This window comes from Pectinophora gossypiella, chromosome 3, assembly GCF_024362695.1.
Source record: "Pectinophora gossypiella chromosome 3, ilPecGoss1.1, whole genome shotgun sequence".
Classification (NCBI taxonomy): Eukaryota; Metazoa; Arthropoda; class Insecta; order Lepidoptera; family Gelechiidae; genus Pectinophora; species Pectinophora gossypiella.
This window is the reverse complement of record NC_065406.1, coordinates 7,301,953-7,320,416: the sequence shown is the minus strand read 5'-3', so window position 1 is coordinate 7,320,416 and position 18,464 is coordinate 7,301,953. Positions and strand designations below refer to the sequence as shown.

Genomic DNA, 18,464 nt, shown 5'->3' with positions numbered 1-18,464 from the left:
AACCTGTGCCTGAAGGCGTCTCAGGCGTGCAAGGGACAGAGGGTGTTCACTGCGCCGCGCGTGGGCGTGGCTGAAGACAAGGTGGCGCAATATGCTGGCCTTCACTACTACACCGACAAGGAGCTCCAGGTATGTTACACTAGAGAATCATGGTTTTATTCGCGAGAAATGATACCACCAGTGATGATTTTAACTCGCCTTAAGCGATACGTTTTCCAGTATAAGTTGGTCACTCAGATCTCAGTTGAGGTTCTTTAAACACTCCTTCAACGCGCGTATACTCGGAAAGATAACAAAAGATAGAAATAAAATGGGGGCCTGTACTGAAAATATGATATTTTTACTTGAAAGTTTTACTTGGTCTCATATTATACCACATTTGCAAAGTCCTCAGTGACTTATAAATAGTACTTACTTATGACGATAATGATATCTATTCATCGTTCAACCCTCGGGCGTCTATTGTAAGTTACATTGCTCATTCAATTTTAGAAGCGAGCGTATTGTTGTCAGCTTTGCACTTACGATAGAAAGCAAAACACTAACAGAGTTATGGGTCCTCCCAGTCAGTACTAGACAATTACATCGCATCCTATCATTTATATGTAACCTTGCAGCTTTTATTCCATCTTTTAACATACAGATTAAACATAGCTCTGTGGCGTGACCGTGAATGCAATCAACATTCGCTGCGTTTATTTTGTAACAACTCAAGAAAAGTGCACCGATGACAGTCCAGAATTAAAGTTTGAATTGATAAAGCCGAACATGGAAATTCATTATTAGCTTCGTGAATTCATAACATAAGGGTACTATTTTTAGAAAATGTATTCCATTACCGGCTAAAATAGTTTCAAATTGCAAATTGCTTGCAGATTATGTAGACTTTTACGTAGGATATTCTTTAGAAATTGATGTAGTTAATGAAAATAACAATCTTAAAAACAAGTGCAGTGAAGTACACGCATCAGCTCTGAGCTGCTAGTGTACATAAACAAATATAATAATATAATATAATAATAATAATACATGCCCGTATCTTTCAAAAAGCAAGAGCAAAAGTGTTTACACTATTTTAGTCCTATCTACATTAAGTTTGTATGGAGTTTAAGTACCAGCGGCGTACGTTAATGGCACTTTCGGATTCTCTCTGTTATGGCTCAGAGGTACTAAAGACGAACACAAACACTCCCGGGCCCTGCGTAAATGTTTGTCTAACCGGCAATCGAATCACCCTTGCATTCCTGCAAAACAACACAGTAAACGAACTACTAATTGATTGTTGACAATTCATTCAAGGGATTAGAAGAAATACTTGTTCCATATTTAAAATGTTCTATTATGTTTATCACACCAGACATGTCGTAAAAGTGGAATAAGGAATAGTGATGTATTCACGGGATAGGCTTATTAGGCGATGGACTTATAAAGTTATAACCTGTCTATACCTACAACATATTTATCTACGAGTATCACATTTCACCGTTTATCTCTGGATTGGATATAAATACTTCAAAACTAAGTTGTTATAAGATACTATATTATTGTTTACTATCAGAAAGGATTTAATTTGGTATCTATTGTCATACGCCTATTCACTTCTGGGATTTGTAGGTGACGTCAGAAGCAGCTTGTCGTCTGGCCTGCGAGATCGAATCAGAGTTCCTCTGTCGTTCGTTCTTGTACATGGGCGCCCCTCATTCGGCAGCCTACAACTGCAGGCTGTACCACTTGGACCACCACACCCTGCCGGATGGGCCGTCAGCTTATCTGAACGCGGAACGACCACTCATCGACGATGGTGAACCTATCGGCAAATACTTCGAGAACTTCTGCGAGAGTGAGTACTGACTGATTTTTTTATACTTATTGTTTTTGACTAGCAACTTTATTCGGCCCGCAAAAAGTGCGTGTAGCTCTATGAACTTTATAGATAAGTAAAACTATTATGTGCAATCGGGCCAATTTTACAGAAATTAAAAAAAACTTCCGCCTGAATATTTTTTGTATGACTAGGTGTTAAAAATATTAAAAGATAATTGATATTTACATAAATAAGAGTTCAGCGCTACGACGCCATGAACATCAAAATGTGAACAGGCCCTTACTTAAGTCTTTGACGCATCAAAACTAAATAATGATGTTCTAGGTAAAGTATTGAATATCAGAACTTTAAATACTCCTTTCTCTAATCGATACACACAGTTCAAAGATCAACAATAAAGCAAGTATTTTTGTCGTGGTTGTAGCTGCATAGAGGTATCTAAGTAGACCTAGCCAGGCAGTTTATAGCTGACTGCGGGCAGGCGGGACTAAATTACGGAAGAGATCGTGATCGGTGCATTATTGGGATGTAAGACTATTTATTGCCTGTGTTTCGCCATGATAGCACAATATATTTTGTCAGAGTATGGCTCTGTAATAACGATAATGGCTGCTTGTAAGTTTGACGTTTTCCCTTACGTGGTTCATTTAATTACCATACAATTACGCAATATCTGTTATGGTCTAAAGAATCAGTGTATAAGTGTACTCTTAGTATGGAATACAATGTTATCTAGCGTGGAACGGTGACAAGTATCGAGTTATTGTTTTTAATAGAGACAGTTTTACGTTCTTTGAGGGTTAATGCGGCAGCATATAATTATATAAATTATTCACGTAACTTTCGAATTAGCGGAGGGTAATAATTATGCGGCCGCGGCGTGGAAGTAGAGAACATTGTCATTCTTACCTCGACCACGTACAAAAACAGAAACGTCCAACCTTCCTAATGACACCCTAGGGGGTCCCCATATAATTATTAACTTCTATAACGAGTTCTACAGATACTTTGTTTTGGTTTGAGTGACGTTGTGTACATGAATCCCATCTTTATGTGGTTGAAAATTATTACAATGTTTGCATGCGTGAGTTGTAAAGTTGCGTACATTCTTATTATTCTTGTTCTTACTTAGATAAGTAGAGATAATCGTCATAGTTCTATTTTTAAAAGGTGTGAGAACGTAACCAATAAGTACTCGTAGTTATCTACATTCCCCACAGTTAGTTGGCAGAAGCGACCCTGTCATTGTTATCATTTAAATGAATCGAGAACGACTATTGAATTTGAAGCAGGTATTTACATAAGGGATACTACACTTTATATTTCTCACACACGTACGTTATGTGGGCGGGACGTCCATAGAACGTGAAAGCAATTTAATGCTGTGTTTTTCAGAGAACTTATTAGAAGAACTTATCAGATAACTTGTCACCGTATATGGTTTCTATTGCCATATCATTTGAGGGATGCGGCCGCGGCTCGCAGTGAGAACCGGAGATACGTACCTTATGTGCGCTTGTCGACCGATATCGGACCCATTACCAACATTCTTCTCGATTAGTAATGTCATGACTTCGTTTCTACCCAGTGAATCTTTCAACGTCAATTTTATCATTAGAAGCCATACACGTCGGAGATAAAATAAATTAATCGCAATATTTTACAGCGCTACATTGCGATGTTTACGATCGACGTCCTACATTTTGAATGAAGACACAAATTCGAATAAAAATAGTCTAAATTTGTGATGGTTTTTTCAAGGTTTTTGTCACGTACAGCCCGAAACGAAAACAAAATAAACGTCCGTTTTATACGAGAACTACAAAAACGGAAAAGTTTATCAACTTTCTACATAGCTGAAAAGAATTTGTGTCATAATCTGAAAGCTGTAATGAAACATTATGAAGAAAGTTAGTCTATTTTGAAAATTACTCGTCGTAGAAACAGTTTTAATCTATAAGATGGACGTGAAGGCATTCTTGTCGTCTGCAGGAATGGCCATGTGCTGAGCTGAGTGCTGAGCCGCGTACATTGGATTGGCGACGCATGCGCCGCGCAGTTTTTGCGCAGCTGCAATCAGCGCAACGCAGAATACAGTTACGTCGTGGGCTTTAGCTGGTTTAATGCCTCGGTGGCTGGATAAGATGCCGAGTAGGTGGGCAATTTACTCGGGAACACAACGTTTTTGCTAGGATTCTAATAAAAAAAATCAAGTCCTCATAACGTGAAGATTCAACTGAGTACTTCAAAAGCCGCAGTTGCTTCCCTTTTCTTCAGTTCTTGACACGGTTAGCCAACATAACAAATATATAATAAAATAGCTTCACGCTTGTATCCTCGAAGGGACAGGGAAGGCAGAGGTGTATAGTATACATACGCACTTCTAGCCAGTTATGTTTAAGTGCTAGTAATACCGGCGAGCCTATTGCCATTAACCCGGCACAAATCCTGGAAACCATTTCATATCAATCACGATTATTCACGATCAGTCGTAGATAACTATATTATTATAAAAGTCAAAGTCGTGGCCACTACAATTAAGTTACAGTCGAAACGTAATACATATATTGATTGTGTATTGTGGGTTGCACAATGAAGGTTGCGCCATTGACCGTTGTTGGTGGTCTGGGTTCCGCGCGTCTCAATACTTTTTTTTTACGGCACGTAAAGGTATCGGTAAAAGTAACAATTAATTAGGTTCGGGTGATGTTTTATTGCATTCAGTAATCTATTTTACTCTTTTGCATTTCGTCTTTTATCGCCTCTTACTTGCAACGTGCGATACACCTATTTTCTTAAAACCCAATTAACACAATAAAGAGTAATCTTCTTAGTAATTATTCCACACAGAACGGTATTCTAGTAGTAGCTAGACGTTTCTATGTGGTTATGAATAATTCCCATCTAACGTGTCCGTGAGAACTGCTTTATGTAAGTAAACAGTTTTTGCTCCTCCGACTTCTTTCTTATACATTAGGAAAATGTTTCGCTAGTTAGTAACTAAGTAAACGCAGCAAGTCACGACCATAAAACATCTCTTTTTCTTATGAATTATATTTCCTCAAAATGACGTATAAGAAAAAAAAATGTGTTCACAATAACCCACAAAAATAACAAACTGATCTTTAATTTAATTCGTTTACTTTTTCTACTAAATGGCACAAGTTTAAGAAGATCGTATAACGTCTCCATCAAGATTATTTGTAAAGTTAAAACACGCACACTGCACTCTATAAATGAACTACAAAGTATAAAAGGTTTATCTAAAAGAACGAGGAAAGCGGAAACGCAAGACAAGGAAGTCATATGACATGAGTCGAGTTTTTAATGCACTGTATGAGAGGCCGAGGAGGAATGTTAATACAACATGGCAGCTGGGAGGCTTCTTCTAGCTATCTAGCTTATAACACTATCTAGCTTAGCTGTTCCGGCGAGACTAGCAGGATGCGAGACACTATATTGCATAGCTAGCGGCAGGGCAATCTACATAGTTGTGGATAAATATGAAACTTGGAAGTATAAAATGTAATGTAATGTATTAAGAGCCTAAAATTCTGTCTTTTATCTAATTACTGGCCATTACTGACCTATAATTCTAGCGTTGACAGCGACTCCCCGAACGGCGACTGATTGACATCACATCTGTCATTTTATTGAGTGTGTTGAAAACCGTCCTACCTACGTTTTTCAACCCTGTAATCTTTTTTGTTAGAATATATTTTAATTATTCCCTACATTTATTCTTTTGCAGCTACATATACATATTTAAACAGTTCAGATGCCGTTGATAAAACTAATCAAGTAATAACATTATATTGAGGGTAATAATTGATGAAAGATCTTAAGCTTTAACAATGAGCTTCAGTGTTCTTTAGATTACAACTTGACTTTGAATGAATAAAGCAGTTACAAAAGTAGAGTAGCTTAAGACCTATCTCTCAATGTGCGGTGCTTTCTCTAGGCAGATCAAAACAGTGCGTAATCCATACGGAATGTTACACAGCTCAATCTACTCAGATATTTCCTTCCCAAGTACCGTTACGCACAAATCCAATTCCTTGCATTTCCTCGCAGTAATGGAGAAACGTAATTACCTCAACATACACGGTTATCAAATGATCAAATAAACAGTAGTGGCTCGATCTAATCTACGCGTCGCGAATATTGAAATGTGGGAATCCATTCAGCAATCGTGCTGGATCTGATTGTTTAGAGCTTCAATGTTCGCACAATGTAATGCAATTATATCGTAAATATGAACAGTCAGATAAAATCGTTCGCGATATTATAGTTACTTATTCCATGTATTTACACAGGATCGCTTCAAAATCTGATTTGAAAATAAATGAATTTCTTTGTGAAATAAGAAGTGGATTAAATTATTTTCTGTTTTAAAGACGAAACGCATTTAAAGTCCGAAAGAAGTAAATGTATTTAGTTGAAAAAAAAAAATAAGAATCGGCGCTACCGTCGGCCTAGAGTTTCCTAACGGTGGTCGTACACAAATTCAATAGGGTTTTTGCAGCCCCCGTGAGATCGGTTTCGTCGTGCTCCACTACTAATTTGCCTGTAATCGAATCACGGTACATAATAGCCGTGTCCGTGTAATGCTGTAGGTATTTATATAAATTATGTAAAAATAAACACAAGAACAGAACTTTTTCAAAAAACTTCACCTGATACAAAAAGAAGATAAATTATGCAATTTCCATTTTAACCAAATTCGCTTTCGTTGTTAAACAAGGCGCGAGCTCTTAATTACCCTACCCTATCAACGTGTAATAATCATTGCAGATTGCTTAAAAAGTCCATCGATTCACACATCGTTAAGCGAGATTGGATGTGGATATTAATAGTGGCTTTAATAGTATGCATGTGGTGTGGGTAATCGCGATTGTATAACGGCCTTGGTTGGCCTTGCCCGTCGCGCGGGTCACTGCCCGCCGCAAGATTGTTGTTAATCGACTGTCGATTCATTTGCATCTTCACAGTAGGTACACCCACGTTTTTCTATTCGCCAATTCGTTACAATAACTTCTTTTACTTACCACGACCGTACCTAATAAATCTGTATTAGGTAGTAAACGTAAGCGTTTTTTATAACGAGCCTTTCCCAAGTTTTTATCTTGTAGCAGGAACAAATAGAAATTCTTCGACAGAACAACGGTTGTTCATCGATAAATATTCGTTTTTTGTCTTGGTTATAATTTGATATTAGGTACAAACGTATACGATTAGGTAGTTAAGTAAGATATGTGTCAATACAAAATGGAGCACATAATTGATTACCTATCCGTTGTTGTTGCCTACTTAGGTTACGTCGAGTTTATAAATAGGCAGGCAAGAGCATTTTATCTATTACCGTGGAACCCAGTCAGGCGGTAACGGGCTGTGTCTTAGTAATTGAGTATAGACCCTCGATAGCCGATCCCGTCGACCGTTATACAGCACCGGACACTTCCGACCACGAAGTCATGCCACCGTATTTGGTGCACTGTTCATTTTTCCAGCACTTCGTCATCTTAGCGCTAAGATTATAGTTAAATTTACACACACATAACATAAATAGCCTATATACGCCCCACTGCTGGGCACAGGCCTCCTCTCAATCAACCGAAGAGGGTATGGAGCATACTCCACCACGCTGCTCCACTGCGGGTTGGTGGAGGTGTTTTTACGGCTAATAGCCGGGACCAACGGCTTAACGTGCCCTCTGAAGCACGGAATCAACTTACTTTTTCGGACAATCAGGTGATTCAAGCCTGAAAAAGTCCTTACCAAACAAAGGACAGTCTCGCAAAGTGATTTCGACAATGTCCCCATCGGGAATCGAACCAGGACCTCCAGATCGTGAGCCTAACGCTCTTACCACTAGACCACGGAGGCTGTTATAGTTCAATTTATGATGCAATTAAGCTTAAACTGCTGTCACAGCCGGACGTGATAAACAGTGATATGTACAAGCGAGAATGGGGTTAATGTGTATTGAATGTTTCGTATTTTATTGTGTATTATTGTTATCTTCTTTGACACGAAGAAATTGAGCGTTGGAATTATTGTAGGTATTGGATATTTGCAGGGACGATTGAGATAAAAAGGCGGATAAGAGAAACTAAATACGCATAAAGAACCGCTACAGTTTAGGTCAGTGTCTCGTCGCAAAGTGAGTGTCACTATGTTCCTACTTATATAGTTTTTCCTAAGTTATTTTATTCCGCCGCTCTCTTTGAAGCGCAACCATCGTGGCATGCGTCAGTCCTTCCATATTTGTCTAATTTCAAATTAAAAGACGATAAATTGTATTACGTGAGAAGTTTCTATTCTAGTACGCTAGTTTTTCACACATCAGCTTAGTTGAGATATTTTAATTGGACAGTTTGTTCTCGTGGCATTTCCGAGTACTTATAGTTTTTAAAGCAATGTGAGTGTGAGAATCTGATGGTCAATAGCTTCCTGTGACTCGTTGAAGCGTTGCACATACGCCTGGCTACTAATTCAGTTATCTCAACGACTTCACGAGGTTTACATTAAGTTGCTAATGAAAAAAAGTAGTATGCTAATTGTGAGAGTTTCTGAACTATTGTTTACAATATGTAAGATTAGGAATGATTAGTACGGTAAATATACAGCTAATAATACGTAATCTTTGTTCATTGTTCCAGCCGTTACGGTTATTACGGGATTCGTTTTTAACGAAAATTATGTTTGTAGTTTCTTGTGATATTTACGGACTATTATCAATATCACACACTATAACTGAGTATTATAAACTATAAGGTCAACTACTTATATACTTCATATAGTTCCTTCTTTTAGAGCGAATTTTGAAAAGCACAACACAGTGATAACATCGCAACGGTCAACTGTCTCCAGCATCACATAATGACCGTTTAAGGCTATTGTGTGCTATATCTGAACAAACTCAAGCACAGACCAATCGTAGGCGAAAACGACCAGTCCTTTGTCCAGAGATGCCTGACGGTCAACGGCCTAAATCGCAGCACTTTGTGACGTCACCATTGTTAGAGTCAGAGCTGTATGACGACGACTTATTAGAAAGACCCAGCAAAACAAGTACGATAAAAATAACTTTATTAAGTATACCAAAAGAAGAGATATAGGAAAATATAAGTACATGGCAAATAATATTATCGCATAAAGGTTATCTTTTAGACAACCATAAGGTGAGGCTAAAACCTGTGTTATTATAATAATCAGTTCATAATAAGATTAGCTTTTATAAACTTTTTTATAGTATTTTTATTTAGCTAGAATGTTCTCATAATAATTGCCATTAGGAACTTTCAAGCGTGTTTAGATTCTACCGGGTAATTAATTGCAGTAAATTAACGTCTACGCGAAAGTTTAGAAGTAAAGCCTGTTTATGTACGTAGGGAACGCGGTTGCCAAGTTAATGATAATGCGAGTTTACTCTCGTTCGGGAAAATAGAGGGCGGTTGGTCGAAGTCTAGTACTTATCAATTGCGTGTGAAAATCTGGGATTGCTCGGAGCGGCAGTGGGCCGTAATTGCAGTTGGTTGCGCGTCGAACCCTCGGCTGCATCTCTGCAATCTTGTATCGATTATGACGATGCACGCACCACGTACCGACTCTACTGTCTAATCAGAAACCTATAAATAGTAATCCGTATTTTAAAGTGTGGATTACTTTGGATTTACGACTTGTAATTGTGTTTCATTAGTGAGGTAATGTGACTAATTTGATGGAGGGTGTAATTTAGTGTTTTTGTTCCAGAGCCGGCTAGTAATAGCAACCCGAGTGGCGAGCTGCCTGTGACCATTGAGCATCAGCAAGACACTTCCACTTCCAGCAACCTTACGAGGAATGATGCCAACTGTGATAAAACTGGCACTTGTTACGATGGTAATAAAAACTATTGTTACAAAATGTAATGCTTAAAATCGACATGAAACAACACTACTTAATTACGATGCGTAACTACAATTTTGTAGAATATCTCATTCATTTATAAATTACTTACTTTAAAATCTGTAGGTTTACATGTGTTTGTTTCGTTAGGTATATGCAAGATTTATGATATTAATTACTGCTCATATAATATGATTGAGTATGATCCAATAAAATAATATTATTCCAGTGTCGGTCCACTGCAAGGATACGCGAATCGCAGTGCAAGTGCGAACAAACAAGCCGTTTAACGGACGTATATACGCGTTGGGGCGTTCCGAGACGTGCAACATTGACGTGGTCAACAGCGACCTCTTCCGACTGGACCTGACCATGGCTGGACAGGACTGTAACACGCAGAGTGTTGTAAGTTTTAATTATTATTATAGCAAACCTGGATAATGGAGCGACTACTTCCACTTGTATCTCAAGATAACGGGCCAAGACTGTACCATGCAGAGTGTTGTAAGTTTTATGTCATCATTTACAAAAAAGCCCTTCAATCCAACGGACGTGTATACACGTAGGGTCGCTTAGAGACGTGCAGGAGCAACCTCCTCCGACTGGACCTCAACGCGGTTTAAGATGAAATGGAAGTTCTAGTCCATAACTATTATAATAACAACCAAACATTTGACGGATGTGTTTCCATGTCCTTGCTGTTACAATATGGCGCGATGACGCAGAACATCTGTGTTCTTTGTCGATTCAGTCTTAGGAAACGTTGCACATTGACACACGTTGGTGATGCTAAGTTTTTCATGAGGAGTGTCACTTGTTTTACGTCGTCATGCGTTTGCAGGAATTATCCTAACTTTCCAAGTACTATGGGAGTAACTAGCCTGACTACTAATTTCACTGACTAGTAATTTCATTTCAGACTGGAGTATACTCCAACACAGTGGTGCTGCAACACCACAGCGTGGTAATGACCAAGGCGGACAAAATCTACAAGGTCAAGTGCACTTACGACATGAGCTCCAAGAACATTACCTTCGGAATGGTGCCCATCAGGTAATCGAAGTTGTTGGCATTCTTGTTCTGTTATGTGTGTTGTAAGTCCTAGAAATCCGGGTTATTTAACTATTGGGCGTCCAGAAGGCTCCGAAAGTACGAAAACTTCGACCGCTGCGGCGGGGTCTTTATTGGGGTCCTGAAGTTATTTTTTGCTGTCGTAAGCTGGTTGGTCGCGTCTATGGACCTAGTCATCAGGATCCAAGATTATTACGTTCTTCGGGCGCCGATATTTAAGTACTGTCCCTAATCCAGTATTCAGTAGCCGCAACTACCAGAGGATTTGGACATTGTGGAGCAGAACTGGAGAAACGTTTAGAAGCTAATTTGAGATATTGGGCATTTCTTAATGGACGTATACTAACGAAGTGTTTACCCCCAGGGACCCGGAGATGATCTCGATCACAGCGGCTCCGGAGGCACCTCCTCCGAGGATCCGCATCCTGGATGGTCGCCAGCGCGAGGTGGAGACAGTGCGCATTGGGGACCGGCTCACCTTCCGCATCGAGATCCCAGAGGACAGTGAGTACAACTCTTTTAACTACCGATTACCTATTGAGATGGTCGTTATAACTTATCCGGTAATATCCCGAGATGTAAGTAAGAAAAAGATGTGCTATCTGTTAACCTACTTATCTAGGTACTTATTAGAAACTTGTTATCTTCCACAGCTCCATATGGCATCTTCGCCCGCAGCTGTGTGGCGATGGCTAAGGACTCCAAGAGTACATTCCAGATTATTGATGATGAGGGGTAAGTGTGGAAAATGGCTATGAGATAATACTGTTTAAATATTATTATGTTCCTTATTTATTTTATACAATAAACAGATATACAGTCATAGGCAGAAGAAAAAGCCTTTGAATATTCGATGAGGTTGTTATAAAAGTTGACTTTTGAACATGCTGATCATTACGAGTATTATATACCTATACGTTGGCGCATTTTAAGTAAAAAAAAATAAAATAATTATGCCATTTAAAATATAACTTTCCTATTGGGGTTGATAGGGCCTTGCGTGAGTTCATTTATCGATAAGGTACTAATTAAAATATTGTTTCGCAGTTGTCCTGTGGACCCATCCATATTCCCGGCCTTCACTCCGGACGGGAACGCCCTACAGTCGGTATACGAAGCCTTCAGATTCACGGAGTCCTACGGCGTCATCTTCCAGTGCAACGTCAAGTACTGTCTTGGGCCTTGTGAGCCTGTAAGTATCTATCCTAAACGAATTATCTGGAAACCTCGCAATGTAATTAATGTAACCTGACTACGGGGGTTATATTTTGTTACTCATTCAAATTCAAAAATATCTTTATTCAGTAGGTTACACTTTGAATCGTCAATTCTATTTTAAGGTTTAAGATACTTTATTTCTCAAAAGAATACGTTTGATTCGCTTATTGAGAAACAATCACTTTCATATAGTAGTTTTAAATAACATTCCAAGACTTACTATACTAATTACAAATTAAAAGAAACCTGCTTATTAGTTACACATCTTAATTTGGATTCATTATTATTGAAGTATCCTGAGCAGACATGGAACACCTTACGTTGATTGAAATATTTAAGTAGGTACCTGTGTTCTATATTTTGTTACTGATAGACGATTACAAACATTCTGCAATATTATCCCACAGCATGCGTTTAATTTATTTATATAGATATCGAGTTTTGGTTATTTACCACTCGTATATAATAACGAGTTGTGGAGCTTCAAGTATTTATCGATTTCCATCTCGTTTGTTTTCTTCTTCTTCATAATTATGCTGCTCCAGCGCGCCTTAAGAGTTGCGAAACTTGGATGATCTTATAAAATTTAGCTGGTATTGAACACGTGTTTTCATTAATTATCTAATGACAGTATTTTTTATTTCTTTTTTGAGTTAAGGCTAAAAAGTCTACTTTCTTCGACAAAAAGATTTTATAACAAATGGACTTTATTTGACAAGACGATTTTACTCTTGATTTCCAGGCGGTGTGCGAATGGGGCAGAGAGTCTGTGGAGTCATGGGGTAGGAGGAAGCGTTCAGTGCCGCGTGCAGAGGCCGGCGAGGCACACGCGCAAGAGGAAGACATGAATATCTCGCAAGAGATCATCGTGCTTGATTTCGGCGACGAGCGCCAGAGCACTGACTTCCTTCGCTCTGATAAACCGGGTGGCACCGCTTCCGAAACTAGCTTTGGTGGTAAGTTGTTAATTAACATACATACATACATACATAAACTCACGCCCGTAATCCCTAATGGGGTGGGCAGAGCCACAAGTAATCAAAGACAACTTGCAGCCACTGTTGATACGATGTCGTAAGCTGGATATGATGAACCTTATGGTGATAAGGGATCAGCCTATCGCCCATAACATTAGTCCATCATGTTAGATGACACAATCCCTCTGTCGGTTACAAACATTCTCATTTCATTCATGTTAATTAAGTACTTCTAAAAAGAAAAACTTACTAAGGTAAAATATAAAAGCCTTTGATCAGTTTTTTTTCAATTTATACTTCTCTCGCATGGGTTGTGCGGTCAGTGATCGACCTCATCAACCCTGGCCTCAGAGCTCCTATTGAGCTGCCAAAAGTCCCTAACATGACTCATGTAACGACTACTTATTTACTGAAATTGTCGCTGGGACCGACTGCTAAACGTGCCCTCAGAAGCATGGATCATATTATTTTCGGACAATCGGGTGATCAGCACGCAATAGGGCACTGCATGGATCACAAAGTGTTTCTTGTGATATGTCTCCATCGGAATTCGAACCCAAGACCTCCGGATTGTGGTCCGACCGCTCAACCACTGGACCACAGAGGCCGTCCAATCCAATCCCGGCCATTAATAATCCAAGGCCGTTAATTCATTTTATACTAACTGCCAGTAAGAAGAGTGATGGTCGTGAGTAAGAGACCTTATACACTCATTTACAAAAATCGCACACAGGGCCGACGACTACTGTGTAAGCCTAAGCCAATGCGAGTTTTTTTTTATATTTTTATCAACTAATTGCCGTTACTTTTACACACAGACTTAACAAAATGTATTCTATATTCATTATAATATCATGAGTGATCTCTGCATCAACTATTCACAGAAAATAAAAAAAGACACACTTATATTGTATTTTTTATATATATATAATACTGTGCAGTGTATAAAGAGCCACATTGCAATTATTTATATTTTAAAATATAACATACATACATACATAAACTCACGCCCGTAATCCCTAATGGGGTGGGCAGAGCCACAAGTAATCAAAGACGACTGCAGCCACTGCTTGCTTTAAAATATAAATAAATTATAATTTATTATTGTTTCCTGAATTTCCATTATATTCATACAACTTAAACATATTTTATTTTATTTTTTTTCAGAAAAAACAGTGACTATTGTGGAGCCGTGTCCGAGCAAGGCGTCGGTGCTACTGCTGGGAGTTGCGTGTGCGCTGCTGGTCCTGATGTACATCGCGACCATCTTCTGCTACTACATGCGCAAGTGGCTGGCACCACCCAAGCATTTGTCGTAAACATTCTCACTCAAGAGGCGATTGTACCACCAATACTTTTAAGGCGACGTGTGGCCCTTCTCTTCTATTTAAACTCAACTTTGTTTTTTTAAAGTTACTGAAAACAATACCGCTAAAATCAAGTTTAAGATTGACCAAGCTCGTAAAACAGTTTTTGACAGTTCGTTGCTTCCATCTATTATTATGTGGGTCAGTATAATTTCATGCTATAGTTATAGTTAGTGATTCAACAACAAATCCAATTTGTCAAACTTTAAGAATTTTCAAGTATCAGAAGCCAAGGACCATTTATCGCCTTCCCGCCTCAAGTCTGTATCAATATAACCCTTCCGTCCTTTTTGTGATAATGAATGATGTTTATTAAAATATTCCATGGAAACATAACCTTCCGTTCAACATTATCACACTAAGATCTATACACACTTGCCGTGGTGTGTTCTGTACAAATGCGGCTATGGCACTGATTGCCGTATAACCACCGCGTCTTATGCATTTATATAGGTATAATTGACTGCATTTATTGATTGCATTTATTAATATTAAAGTAGATAATAATATACGAACGTGCATGTCTACAAGTCGTTCAGCAGAAGGTAATATGAAGTTTGAAAATGCGCAGGTAGTAGGAAAATAAGGTTTTACTCCTGCAATATGTTTTGTAAACTTTTATAATGGTCATCTCATCGCATTCATTCAATCGATGACGAAATTCGATGATACCCTCATTTATTTATTTTTCCCAGAATAATAATAATGATGGACTGAATATCAAACTCTTATGTATTTTATAATAGTATCTGCTATCATTGCCAATTGACGCTGATATGTTTGGAGATTTTCCACACTTTAAGTTACAATAAGTCTAATAAAATAATAGGCAGACAATTAAGTGTAATTCTAGAAATAAAATGTAATGCATTTATTAATTGTAGTTTATAGGTTATTTATTATAATAGGTACCAGTGTTTTGTACAATTATTGAGTCGATACTCATCTAAAATAATATTTACTTTTGGAATACTCCCTACAAATGCTCCCTCGAGCCCATTGCTGGGTCATTTCGTGGGATTATTCTGAATCAGGTTTTGACGAAGTATAAAATCTTTTGTAATGTAGCCCTAGGTATATTACTAATGAATACAATATAACTTATAATTTATTTATTTTAGACTTACGTGTCAGCTTGTTCTATGCGTATTATTGTAAATACTTTGTATTACTTTTTATACGGCGCCGAATTCTTTAATTACTCTGTGCATGTCTTCTGAACTTTCAGTTGGGTTTTGCAGAAATGTTTAATATCATAAGAAGTCGATATTACATGCAAGAAATTAATAATTGGCTATCTACCTAGCCCTGTCTGTGAATGTTTCTCTAAACCCAACTTGAGACTTCTATTTTACATAGTATTAAAAATAAATATGGACATACGTATTTATTTTTCACTATTAGTTCTAATTTATACAATGATTTAATGAAATATACTTGTACATTGTTTATTTTCTTATTTATTTTACCTGGTTGCCCAAATACTACAAGATACTACGGTAGGTGTTCATTATGTAGGTATTTTAAGTGATGTGAGAGAATGCAAATATTATTTTTAGATTTTAGCGTAGGTAATTCATGTTGTTATATTAAAAGTCTGTGAATAAGACTTAAATCACATCACCGAAACAAAGATCCTGTTTGGTTCTAGGTTAGATGGATGTCATGTTACGGTCACGAGTACTAATATGTGTACACTTTGACACCATGTCACATTAACTTTTTTGACAAATTAAACCGTAAGTCTCATTAAATGTCAAATATGACAGTGCGACAGGGTTCTAAAGTGGATACATGATACTGCTTATGACTGTACATACACGTAACGTTTGATGGCGCCATCTAGTGATTTCATAAATAAATTGGTATCATATTTTCTATGCACATTACAAAAGCTAAATAATTGATTACACGAACAGCCATCGCGATCACACCCACACCTAATGTGACGATTCGCGAAAAATAATAAAGGCGGGAATACACATGGCAGTGAAATGGACATACAGCTTATACGCCAGTTACCGATTACCGGCTTAGAAGCTTACTCCTTGAATCTATGTTACATCTATGTTACATGTGTAGAAGTCAAATAATAACTGAATTGAATTATGTAAATATAATGTTTGTCGATCTCATTCAAGGTATGTAAGTAGTTGATTATAGTTTTTTCATTTTATTGTTGGCGGCTGACTTAGTAAGTATTTCTAACGACAATGTGGATTTTTAGGGGACAGTAATATATTTAAATGATGTATGTTTAATTAGCACCGATTTCTTTTCAATAGAATGTAATAAGGAAGCTTCGATAGAGTTCAGCCATTGGCAGCGGGGCGACCGCTGTTCATTGCCCATCCTTCAGCGCAATTATTGCCATATCCTTCAAATAACCGGGTGTCTGAAAAAAGGTTAATATTTAAAATAATAAAATAATTACTCAACACACAGACGTTTTGGTGGAGTATGATCCATAACCCTTTATTCAGTCACCCACCTGAAGAACCCTGAGCCCAATTGTAGACAAAAATAAAACACACACGTAGAAAAATTGTAACGTAAGTACTTACCAACACATTAAGCGTGTATTTTTGTCTACTTATAGACAAACTTTTCGATCAATTATCTAAGACTTGGTTCAGCTGTTTTTAATTCTACGTCACCCGTTATTTCCTTATTATGGAGCATTAGCTTCCCAGTTCTGCTGTCAAATCATCAGGCCCCGAAGATTCGACAGGTCCATGTTTTTACAGAAGCGACTGTTTGTCCTTCCACTCGCGAAGTGACAACCACAAGCCCAATCTTCTTATCGTGTGGATTGTGAGGTGGAATACCAGCCTCATCAACCCTGGTGTCAGGGTTATTATTAAGCCACCAAAGGCCCCTGACATGACTCATGTAACGACTACATACTTACATCGGTAAGTAGTAACCGGGACCAACGGCTTAACGTGCCTTCCGAAGTACGGATCATCTTACTTTCGGACAATCAGGTGATCAGCCTGTAATGTCCTAACCAAACTAGGGATCACAAAGTGATTTTTGCGATATGTCCCCACCGGGATTCGAACCCGGGGCCTCCGGATCGTGAGCCCAACGCTCAACCACTGGACCACGGAGGCCGTACAAGCCCAATACAGTTTACATTTCTTCACGATGTTTTCCTTCGCCGCTGAGAACGTTTTAATCATGTATCCAAAAATGAATTCGAAAACAATTGGTTTAGGCCAACACTTAGGATTGGAACCTGCGACCTTACAGTGAGAATCAAACGTTCCTCTAAATGAGCTACCTATCGGTCCATTAGTTGTAAGTTGTCATCCTGATTACTTACATATGAAGTTATGACTCGACTCCTGGACCACTAGCACGAGTCTATGTATTTGTATAAAACTGCGTGGATTATAATTACTCGTTTATAAATACTTATAATAAAATAATACTTACTTAAAGTATATCTGTTAGGGTAACTGTACCAATTTCGGATGATATCGTAGCAGTTCACGTACTCGATTTCGCATATACTGTAGTAATTTCTGTACGTTCTATCATAATAGTCGATGGCGCATACTTTTTGCAGATAAGGTCTAAAAAAATATTTTTGTGAATGAAAATATTATAGCCACTGCTTGAGTAGAAGGGGAGAACAATTATAGATTGCGTTTAGTCGCTTATGTAAGCCTAGGTCTAATTCCCGCGACATTATAAACGGTTCCTGTGAGGCGATTCTCACACGCCACTTCTGTAAACTTGTACGACACGTAAGTTTCTTCTTCCATCCCCGGGATAAATTTATTGTTCTTGCCTAGGTCTCATATCTATCTAAGCTCCAATCAAGACAGAGTTACTGTAGTGATACAAACTTACATTCTGAGTGTGCACCTGATCCACTCACCAGCGCATGTGCGTAATTCACGTTTGCTATGAACATCAGCGTATTCATACATATACTCGTAATTCAAACCATCGAAACTCCATTTCGTATTGAGAGTAATATTCACAGTGGCGGTTCCGCCTTGTGCTAGAGAACCTGAAATACGTACTTATTTAAAAAAAGTGAATTCATAATTTTACGATGATTTTCTTTAATTTATAGGCGTCTGGTTACTATTTTCAAGTGCC

The 18,464-nt window shown here is 38.1% G+C and overlaps 1 protein-coding gene across 2 annotated transcripts in view; it reads left to right on the top strand.

Moving 5' to 3' along the window:
* The window catches only part of LOC126381758 (uncharacterized), a 60,809-nt gene extending 45,088 nt beyond the window's left edge, over positions 1 to 15,721 (top strand). For both annotated transcript variants that reach the window (XM_050031229.1, XM_050031228.1), the window contains 10 exons: positions 1 to 129; positions 1,615 to 1,840; positions 9,581 to 9,709; positions 9,945 to 10,120; positions 10,635 to 10,768; positions 11,151 to 11,290; positions 11,440 to 11,521; positions 11,834 to 11,978; positions 12,747 to 12,960; positions 14,149 to 15,721. In XM_050031229.1, the coding sequence (XP_049887186.1) occupies positions 1 to 129; positions 1,615 to 1,840; positions 9,581 to 9,709; positions 9,945 to 10,120; positions 10,635 to 10,768; positions 11,151 to 11,290; positions 11,440 to 11,521; positions 11,834 to 11,978; positions 12,747 to 12,960; positions 14,149 to 14,300 (1,527 nt within the window). In that variant the 3' untranslated portion in view covers positions 14,301 to 15,721. The remainder of the gene's footprint in view (positions 130 to 1,614; positions 1,841 to 9,580; positions 9,710 to 9,944; positions 10,121 to 10,634; positions 10,769 to 11,150; positions 11,291 to 11,439; positions 11,522 to 11,833; positions 11,979 to 12,746; positions 12,961 to 14,148) is intronic.
* Positions 15,722 to 18,464: the final 2,743 nt, after the last annotated feature.